Genomic DNA, 11,413 nt, shown 5'->3' on the forward strand with positions numbered 1-11,413 from the left:
AAGTCAAAACGAGACAGGAAGGGATTGAGTGAGGTGGTGGAGAAGGGAAAGCCCGGCCCAGAGGACCTCTGATTCGTCCTGCTCTTGCTTCTCCTATTATCCTTTTTCTTTTCCAAAGACACTTGCCTTGTATAAGGTATCATTTAACTTTACTTGGGCCATCAACCTTGATTACTTGCATGAGGAGTCATCCCACTTTAGTTGGGTCATCAACCTTGATTTATTAGGTCACTCTCTGCACTCTATTTGCTAGCTTCTTGAAGAACACTGTCCACCTGCGATCCTTTTTTTTTGGCACCCTTGTCTAGCTACGTCGTTTTTGTGTAGCCTACCCAAGTTCCTAGTAATTATATTGTTGAGTATAGTAGATAATTTGTGTATTGATTTATGATGCATCAGCTATTGAAGATATGCCATGTTGAGTTATGATATTGTACTAGGACAATGCCTGTGCATTGCAATGGGGTATAAATATTCTAGTACGCTAGTTTGTGATTTACCTGCCCATATTAATGTGATTATGTAAATAAATGTTTATCAAATTCTGCCCGTGATGTACCTTATAGTTTGTTGAGAAGTTTGGGAAGTAAATTAAAGTGGGATTGTTTTAGAAGGTAAGTAAATTAAGGTGATTGATTATCATACGGAGAAGGTTGGACGAAGGGGTGGTGGGAAGAAAAGTGAAACACGGAACCTTACATTTTTTTTAAGTAGTAGAGATAGAAATATTGCGACACTTGTTGTAATTTGATGCATTGACAACTGTGGTATTGCTTAATGACAAGGTTTATTTATTGAGTCAACTAGAGAAATCTGAACTACTGGGCCTGCTCTTATGATTTTTTGGCCCCTATGTGTGGAATTGGGGAGCAATAGCATAGTATTGTTCGGTATGGTGTTGCTATCACTAAATAATACGGATCAGATATTTTTCTTAATGTCTCCCTTCTAGCTGCATCCATAGTAATCACATGAAAATAGTTATGCTGTCATGCTTTCTTTGGGGAATAATAGGAGATGCTCCATTTTGGTTGTATACATAAAGTTGATCCCTACACTTTCCTAAGCCCAGACTGGAGTACCCGAATCATAGAACTTTGGGCATGTTTGGATTCTTTGTACAACTTGCTGTGCCAAGGAATGAAAAACTAGCCCCACATGATTAGTAGCTCAAGGTATTTGGTTATGTTGTCTTTAAAGTGTAAATGAGTGTTCATTTTCAGAAACATATAATATATATTTGATACTCTTTAGTGGACCACAGCATGACCACAGGCGAGCCCCAGTTTTGCTCCCCTCAGTGGGCTCATATTTCTTTGCACATGTGAGCAGAGTTTTCAACAAGGCCTAGGTGTCGGGTCAGTGGCAACCCAGTGCCTAGCATCCAGTCCACCAAGGTCCTTCCTAGGAATTGCACTGCAAGATCATGCAGCTGAGGCTGCTGAGCACTGGGCATTTTCTGTTCCCTTTAAGGAGGGTTTTGAGCTCCACCAAATACTAGTCTAGTAGTCTTGCTATCAGATTAAATGGGAGTTGGATGGGCTGGAGAGGGAACAAAACTCTTGCTCCACGGACCGAAGCCCGTTTGAAGTAGTGACGGAATGGCAGCAGCACATGTAGCCTATGCGTTTACTTGAAAGTAAAATGACCTATAAGCATCAGCATCCTCTAGCTTTTTCATAGAGTTTTCTCACTAGGTTTCTGTTTTCATCGTTTTGCCTGATGGGGGCTTTCCCCTAGTTCTTATTAGATGACCAGCCAGTACAAACGAAGTCTCACCGTACAAAGCCTTAAGAAAATCTGCTTACTTCTCATTCAGACCATGAGACTATTTTCTATGCCATTCTTTCCAAACAATATCTATATCAGAGGACTTCAACGAGCTTCGCGGGCAAATCCTAAGTTGTGATATTGTGGCAATTAATCTGGACATGTTAATTTGTTATATGTGGTTGCAAAAGTATTGACCAGTCATTTTAGATGTAGAATCATGTCACTGTTACACCAAAATGCAAGTGCAGGGTTTAAAAAAAATGCAAGTGCAATACACCAATGTGGCTGATTTTGTGATTACGAAGCATTATGAAGTACTTTTATTATAATTAAAAGCAAATAATCTGCAGTAAGGGCAGTTTTTTTTTGAGAAAACACAACATCTATTTTGGACTTGGTATGCTGGCTTCCTTTACATGGAATTGCAAGCAATATATAGTCACTTTTATTTTGCAAACATCATCTGTTCTGTCCAAGTCACCCAGTTTTTTTTTCCGAGAAACTTGCAGGAGCATGTTTTTTGGAAGAACTCGATGAATTTGGTAGATCCTTTTAGGAGACACTCAATGGGACTTAAGAGTCATACTAAAACTTTAAGCTAATAAAATATGGAGGGTCTGTTGTGCAATTTATAGATCGTTGTATGTTGATCTGGGCTGGCTAGGACTGTTTGAGTCATTAAATCTAGAGTATCAACTTTTCTCTAACAGTTTTTTGGGGACACTTTTAAGCATTGAATTATAAGCCACACTGTCATCATTGAAATCACCACAGCCACATTTGTCAGCATTGATTTAGTTGATTTTGTCAGGCATGGTATAGTTGCATCACTCTGGCACCTGTCATTTATGGTATAGGTTTGATGCCATTGTCCTTTATGTGAATAATTTGATATAAATCATTGGGCTTACTGTAGCAAACAAGGAGTCAGGCTCAACTTTCATGAGAATAGTATGATAAATAAGTTATGCTAACCAACAGAAATCATAGTAAAATACCAAGACATAATTGTGTTCTTCCATGTTCCATCACATGCCCTGCAATAAGGATGTGTCGACATTACAAGATAGAAGCACATTGTGAAACCGTGAAGCCTCCATGGCTTCATCTCTTTGATTATGGACCCTCTTATCTGGCAAACGTTCGCCAGGAGGGGTGGCATTTGCGAACGTTTTGATGGCATTTTTAGTTGTGTGGGGTGGCAGTTTCTTCAAAGTGACATGGCATTTCCATGTCGCTCTTAAGAAACTGCCACTCCGCACACAACTAAAAATGCCATAAAGAACATTCGAAATGCCACCTGTTCCCAGTGAACGTTCGCCATGGAACATTACCGTTGATTATTGGTTAAAAGTTGCACAATAAGAGTAGTATATCAAGATGTAGCATAAGGGTGCTGCCATTGTTCGAAAAAGTTGCCACAATATCCCAACCTGGCTATGGACATCAAAACTAACCGGCTTTATGAACACAGAACTGTGACATGCTTTGAGGGGACTCTCCCCTCTGCACATCACCATGTAACCATTATTTTTTTCTTTGTAAAATTACACCATAGGGGCCTCTCGCCGGTTTTCCAAAAAAGGGGCCCCATTGCATTCTCCCAATTATGGCACTCTTTATGGCTGCAGTATCTGTTCGCGATGCTTGTTTTGTGGAATTAGTTCACTATAGTGACGTGGAATAAGTTTCTAATTCGATGTTATATGCATTGGTGGTGTAGGTTGTATGGCTGCTTTGGACGCGGAGCACTACCTGCAGGAGGTTGGCGCACGGGAAGGGAAGACTGATTGACTATATGTGGGGAAAGCAGCTGGTAGTTCTACAAAAATTTCATTGGTGCCAAAATCTGCACTCTGAGGCGCAATTGTGATGAATAGTGGCAGCTCCTCAAAATCAGCAGATTGTTATTGGTTTTAGGCCACAAGTATATGATACGCTGTTGGAAATTTGTTCCTGTGGATGGTCAAGTTGTGCTGGCATTTTCACATTCAAAATATCTGAATGACAAAACGAATTTGTGAATCCTGATTGCTGTCTCCTTCCTGTGGATGGAAGGAACATTTAAACTCAGGCCAATTCCGTTCTTTGAGATCATACTCCCTTTGGATTGGAATATAAGTCGGGCATCGGATTTTTGGTTCCCGTGAACTCTCTAAATCGATGACCTAAATGCTTGCGTTTGATTTAGGGGGTGTTTGTTTTCAGGGACTTTTTTGTATAGGGACTAGAAAAAGTCCCTCATAGAGTCTTTTTTACCAAACGGGAAGGACTTTTTAGGGACTAAACTAGACATTTAGAACTAAATGAAAAAGACTCTCAAGGAGTCTTTTTGGGATTTTTTGAGACTTTTCCATCAATGCCCCTCCATGCACTCATTGGCCCGCCACCCCATGGTGTTGTTTGATTGCTATTTTTCTATATACTAGGGGCAACATGGTCATTTAATAGCCTCTAAAAAGGGACTAGGGACTTTTTAGTCTCTGGAAACTTTTTAGTCTCTGAAAACAAACAGGGAAGGACTTTTTAGGGACTAGGGACTTTTTAGTTGGGACTAGAAAAAGTCTTAGGACTAGAGAACCAAACACCACCTTATATTTCCATCGGGAGTAGATGAAATGCCCCCAATTTATTAGAGTAGAAATCATGGGAACCAAAATCTCTTGTTACTGGGATCCGGCTTGCCTGTTCCCTTCCCATGCTCCCATCCGTGTTCCCACCTCATCCAACGGTTGTATTTTTTCCTTTTTCTTTCTAATCTAATCATCTCCCTCCTGATTTTAAGGGGATGGGGCCGGGTTTTATTTTGTTCCAATCAAATGAAGCCACGTATGCGGGAGCATAGATGGACATACGAAAGGGGAGCAGGCAAGTCTCGTCCTTGTTACTGAGCTTGAGGACGGAGAAGCCCAAATGATCTTCACGGATGTCCTGCTCTTCAAGGAGCCGCGAAGGTGGGGGTCAACCGAGAATTGAAATTTGTGGAATACCTGAGAGAGGACTGATGCCGATGGGGGAGGACTGGCAGATCAACGGTGGAGCCAGTACCTATGTTTCAGGGTGGGTGGGAGGGAGCCATCTCAATGTTGTTATGTTATCGGTAATTTCTTCTTTGAGCAAAAGTTGTCTTAACTTGTAGTAATTGCTTGAGTTATGGTTGGGATCATCACAGTTATTTTATAGGCTTGTATTGATCTATTCCTCCTCTCTAGTGTGACTATATTGCCAGACCATGGTTGTTCAAAGTAACGCGGCCTCCTGTGGGAGCTTGTACGCTTCCTTCTACCATGACCGTGTTTTAAAATTGGGTTTTTATCAGTTTTGCCATCAGCTGTCTAACGCTACTCAGTTTTGTCACTAAATGTTTTCACTAATCAAAAATGCCACTGTTCCGTTAGACACAAACTCAGAAATGCCATTTTTCATCGTTACCGTCTGGTCAATACATGTTGACTGGAGGTAGATGACGAAACTACCCATGTCCCATTTGTAAGGGGCAGCGCGCGAGCTAACCAACTGACCCTGGGAAGCACTTAGTTTTGTTAGGAGATATATGTTTCATATACAGATATTCAAACCTAACTAAACAGAACCCTTATCTAATCTTTTACCGATCTGTTCGTGGCAGTTTCCCCAGCCGGATCGGAACCAAATATCTGCAGCCACCACCGCCGCCTGCCAAACTCCTCACCTGGCACCGCCGGTCGCCGGGCTGCCCACCCAGCTCCGGCGCGCCCCCACTCGCCGCAGCTGCGGCGCCTCCCGCCGAGTGCCGCCACCCACCGCAGCTTCGGCTCTTCCTCCCGCAGGGCACCGCCACCGGAGGCAGGAAGCTCCGGCGCTTCTCCCGCCATACTCCGCAGCTCCTCCCGAGTCTTGAAGGGCAGTTGTTCCACGGCAATGGCGACGAACAGCACGACCGAATCAGAGGGTTGCCTCGGCCACAGGACGCCCCAGCATGACATAGGCTCTAAAATTCCTGCATTGTGAGTGTACTAATTCTCAGTGTGCAACTAGCTTCTGCTTGTGCCATTGATGGCCGTAATTGGCTTTACCCAGTTGCATATGGGGTGCTAGAGACAGAATCATCTGAAAGTTGGGCTTGGTTTCTTCAAAATCTGCGTGGGCTTATTGGGCATCCTGAAGGACTAGTCATACACACTGACGCTTGCAAAGGTTTAGAGACAGCAGTAGAACAAGTGTGGCCTGGAGTGGAGCATAGGGAGTGTATGAGGCATCTTGCTGCAAATTTTCGAAAAAAAATCAAGGGCAAGGTCTATGATGATAATCTTTGGGCTACAAGCTTAACTTTCAGCTCTAGAAAGCACAACTGGCATATGAAACAGATCCTTGCTAGGAAGAGTGTCCAAAAATATATGGCTAAACACCACACAAAGATATGGTATAGAAGCAAGTTCAACGAAATATGCAAGGTTGACTACGTCAATAACAACCTCGCAGAGTCATTTAATAGCAAAGTCAGAAAAGTTAAGTCTCTTCTTATTGTCGACATGTTGGACAAGATTAGGCGGATGATAATGGAGAAGTTTGATCTGCGGATGAGGATAGCATTAGAAAAATGGCTTGGCCATCTCATAATACCAAGTGTGATAAAGGCACTGCATGCCAAATCCAAAGGTAAATATCTTGTACTCTTTCAATTGATTAATTTCATAACAACTCAATTCAATAATTAATGTTTTGTGTTCTTTTCAGGGCTGAAGATGATGGTAATTAGACGCAGTGATGTTGAGGCAGAAATTACTGCAGTGGACAAAGAGAATAGGGAATGGAGGTACACTGTTGACATCGCAAAGGAAACATGTAGCTGCAGGCAATGGCAGGTCAAGGGTTTGCCATGTATCCATGCCCTGTACTTTATTACTTCACTACGAGGTCCAGTATCAGAAATTGAACCATATGTACATGAGTTCTACTCCGTTGCAAAATTTAAGGCTGCGTATGCGGACAACATACCTGCAATGGTAGGCAAGCAACAATGGGACATTGTTGACCCTGGCTTCAAACTACATGCCCCAGTGTTGAGGAGGCCAAAAGGTCGACCAAGGAAGACTAGAATTAGATCTAGTGCTGAAGGTGCTGGCGTGGGCGCTAGGAAAAGGAAGTGCAAGCGATGCGGAGGCTTCGGGCACATTGCCAGATTGTGCACAAATCCAGTTGACCCAGCATTTGGAGAAGATGAGGCTGACCTCCAAGCTAGGGAAGCCCCTTTTGTGGCAGGAGAAGGCGACCCTGAACTATCAATAGTTGCAAGTTCTGCTAGGTAACATCAAAAGAACATGTGCTTTTTTATATGTATTTTCAACATCTATTTTCATTCTTTTTTGCAACATGACTAACTTCTGTACAACTCAAAGAAAAGTGTGAAGAAAACAAGTGTGAAGAACACTAGGAAAAGGAAGGACATGCAAAATGAAGTTTGTACCACAACCTATGGACCTGCAAGTGGATTTGTTTCGTCTCCCATGCATATTCGAATTACAAATGCGGAACTACCAGACAGTCCTGCTAAAAACACAAGAAGCAAAAAGAAGCTACATATGTGAAGTTTGTGTGATCGTGACCTTTTGCTTGTGAACCTGGACATGTTTCCTTTCAACCTTATGCATGTTTGAGAATTTGGACCTTTATATTTTGATCAATAAGTGGATGTTATTGAACCTTATTTATGTTTGTGAACCTGATTTGGTGTGCTGAAAAAACAACAAGTTGATATTTCGAACCTTATTTATGTCTGTGAACCACTTTGTGTTTGTGTCGTTTTCAGAAAAATGGGCAGCAACCATGCTGAAATTTTCAGAGAAATTTAGAATACCATGTGATCATGATGTCATATGTGTTGTTTCTGTCAATTAGTATGTGACCGTCAAAAAATTTGGGCGTGGCGGTCTGGCTCATTTGTTTATGTCTACTAGTACCAGACAGATTCTTCCAGCCGGCCAGCCGCTCATGCAGATGTGTTGTCCATACTAACTTTCAAACCCAAGTCCAATTAGCTAGCAACAAGAAAATATATGAGACGTTGTTGTGTTGGAATATTATTGCATATGAACATATAAGGGATATATCTGCTTCTACATTAGAACATCTCGTTAGCTTAGTTGGTTAGCTCGCGCGCTTGTGTACCCTGTGGTCTTGGGTTCGAATCCCTAGCCTCCCAAGTTTTGTTCTCTTTTTCTCATGCGCCCCTTACAAATGGGATAGGGGTAGTTTCGTCATCTAACTTCAGTCAACGTGTATTGACCAAACGGTAACGGTGAAAAATGGTCTTTTTGAGCTTGATCTAACAGAACAGTGGCATTTTTAAGTAGTGAAAATGTTTAGTGGCAAAACTGAGTAGCGTTAGATAGCCGGTGGCAAAACTGATAAAAACCCTTTAAAATTATATTAATAGTAGCCTAAGCACTATATCTAACACAGATCATGACACCTATATACACTTTGGCTACCATAACCTATGAACAAAGTTAACATGAACTCTACATTATCAAATTGGTAGGGGCACATGGCACTTATGTTCACATCTCTCTCCTCTCCAAACCCTAGAGAGGAGATTTTGTGGTCTCACGGCGCCACTACCATACCTCCTCTGCCAACATGTCGTCGACTGGCTCCTCCTCCATCGGATCTACCGGTGTGGAAGTGCATAGAGGCCCTGATATACCGGATGAGCTCCATCCCCACGCTTTGGATCTTTTAGTAGGGTTATATGTGGTGGCAATGATGTAGTGAATATAGTTTCCTCAAGCCTTTCAATCTTGACGGTTTTGACTGTGCGGCATTTGTGGCTCGTTAGTGTAGATTCCAACCGACATCACTTGCCGTCAAGGTTAGGTTTGAAGGGTTTGTCGGCATTATGTCGAAGAAGGCTTCCCTTTACAATTAGGTACTCCGAAGTACTCTCCGTCATGTTGGTGCAGTGTGTAGTTTTGGAGGTTCAGATTTTGGATCTGTGGATCTTCCGAAACTAATAGTTTGGACAATTTCTTGTCCAGGACCCTGGCGTGGTAGGACCGTGGCCTTGATGCTTCCCGTTCATGACCAACAATGATTGGTTGGCTCCTACGATGAAGAGGCAATGACATTTCATCAACTTATTCACGGTGAAGATTTTTTTAGAACTGCCATCATGGTATTTTATTTAAGTGTTAAATGAAACAACATCCAATTTTTAAGATTGTAAGAATTAACATTAAGCTTAAGCGCCTCCCTCGCATAGAGATGGGCGACTCTATTAGGGCAACTCCCAAGTTGTGCACCAAAACACCCCCAAATGCCCGGATTACGCGTTCCGAACACTTTAGGCCATCAAACGCCATGCAACAAACATCCGCGGGGCGGTCTGGACGTCAGAAATCCCACAAAATGCAAGCAAAGCCGGGGAGAGGTTTACGGGTGTCCGGACCTCTGCTACGTAGGGTTCCGACACCCCCAGCACACCCAAAGATCCCACCCAGAGCCCCGATTTTCTCACTTTGTCCCTCCACCCTTACTATTTATCCATGTAGTCAAAGACCGATGTTGTCGCTATAGCACCCACACCATCGCACATGCCTTCCTGGATGGAGCCGCTCCACTCAGGCGCCAGCCATGCTTTGCCACCTCTCTTCCGTCCCTGGTCCGACCGCCGCTAAGGTACCCTCCGCCCTTGCACATCGCCGTCCATGGAGGACACCATGCCCATGTAATAATCAATCACTATTTATGTTTTATTTGTTTCGGATTAATCTATCTATATATCCTACATAGACAAACCCCATCACAAGTCATTAATTCCTATTTATAGCACATATGTGCCCCAGATCACCCCAATCATTATTAGACATTCAATCTAAATTGGGTGGCATAGGTTGCAACGATTTCCCTTTGTCCTTCCCCATCTCTAGGATGCACACATGCATGCCGGTCGTGGGTGAAAAAATATCACCTACTTCGTCTTACCACCTCTTAAGTTTAATTGATTGATTATTCATTAATTGTTTGTTGTGCTTTATTTGTTTATGGAAGAGAATCTCACAAGAAATCTGTCAATGCAATTGAAAGTTAAGGGTGCAACTCAATGCATCCGGTGTGTGGTGTGCCTAAGTTTGCGGGAAAAAAACCATCCTCAACAACACAAAAGCGATGTGATGTATTTTTTCACTTTAGGATATATATAATACCAACATTTTTACCCCGCACAAATTCCCGCCACAACGCATGGGCCATTCATCTAGTTTGATATTATTTTATAACATTGCATATGCTCAAATGTGTGTGCTATATGAAGGACAAATTTTAGGGCACCGGTTTTAGGGCTGCTAAAAAGCATAAATTGTTTTGTGCCCAAAAAACCTTCTCCCTCCACACCTAAACCATTTTTAGGACACCAATTTTTTTGCCGCTGTTGGAGATAGTCTGATGCCGCACATTTAACCACTTCTCTGATTGTGCCATCTCTATTGATCTTAACGCACCCCACCTCCGAGGGTTCCCACTATGCACATGTCGGAGCGTGCGCACCAAAGGCTGGAGTAGGTATATCCGACCCAGAGATGAGTTCATGAATAATCTTTTTGTATCTGCAAAGAAGATGACTAGCCCTGAAGATCTTGATATGGTTTTTTAGGGATGTCTATACTACTTGTTTGATCTAGATCTAAGGCCTGTTCATGAAAAACTTATGAACAAAGTAGAGCATAAACATATACGCCATTTCCATTGATCTTAAAGCACTCCGCCTCGGGGTTCCCACTTATGCACTTGTCCACTCGTGTTTACCAAGGCCAGAGTAGGTATATCAAACACAGAGATGAGTTTGTGAATAATCTTCTTGTTTCTGCAAAGATGATTATCAGCCTTAGAGATCTCAATATATTTTCCTTAATTTTTAGGGATATTTGTTGATTGGAGCTAGATCTAAGTCCTTTTTATTGGAAATAAACATATGAACAAAGTAGAGTACAAACATATGCACCATCTACATTGATCTGAAGGCACCCTGTCTTTGGGGTTCCCACTTATGCACCTGTTTGGGTAGAGCAGGTATATCCAACACATAGGGGCGTGTTTGGTTGCCCGCATACATGCCAACCAGGTCCGCGTGGGATGTGCGCGGTCTATTTGGTTGGCTGGGCTGCATGTGGTTTGAGACCCGCACAAACCTCAAAGCAGCCCGCAGCCTGGCCCGGCGGGAACTGCCGAATCGGTAGTTTCTTGCGAGCCTGGTCGGGCGCGGCCACGCGTGCGGGGCAATTGCACGCCTCGGGCAGCGCGGGAGACGAAGGCGACGTCTCATTACTTGCCCCCACTCTCCTGTCACCGGCCAGGCGCACTGTTCCCACCGCTCCCTCTCTCTCCCTCACTGCCCCTCCCTCTCCTCTCCTCTGCTCCGATGGCTCCGTCACGCCCACCGCCGCGCCGCCCTCTGACCCCGGTCGACCAACGTGTCTACATCATCCAGGAGCGCTGGCTGGCCGGGCTCCAGAACTCGGGTCGCGACCTGGCCTCGGCGCTGCGGGCGCCGTCCCCCATCTGCTGCCGGCCTCCACGAGCGCCGACGCCGGCCAATGCGGTGACGGACGCTCCTGCTCTGCCGCCGATTCCGAACCTCGTGGTCCTGGGCTCGGCGCCGGCGCTG

At 43.8% G+C, this 11,413-nt stretch overlaps 1 protein-coding gene across 1 annotated transcript in view; it reads left to right on the plus strand.

Moving 5' to 3' along the window:
• Positions 1-3,918, plus strand: part of LOC119330892 (thioredoxin reductase NTRA-like) — a 6,219-nt gene extending 2,301 nt beyond the window's left edge. Inside the window, exon 2 of the mRNA XM_037604021.1 lies at positions 3,497-3,918. Within this exon, the coding sequence (XP_037459918.1) occupies positions 3,497-3,567 (71 nt within the window). The 3' untranslated portion in view covers positions 3,568-3,918. The remainder of the gene's footprint in view (positions 1-3,496) is intronic.
• Positions 3,919-11,413: the final 7,495 nt, after the last annotated feature.

The sequence above is a fragment of the Triticum dicoccoides genome, chromosome 7A (assembly GCF_002162155.2).
Source record: "Triticum dicoccoides isolate Atlit2015 ecotype Zavitan chromosome 7A, WEW_v2.0, whole genome shotgun sequence".
Taxonomy (NCBI): Eukaryota; Viridiplantae; Streptophyta; class Magnoliopsida; order Poales; family Poaceae; genus Triticum; species Triticum dicoccoides.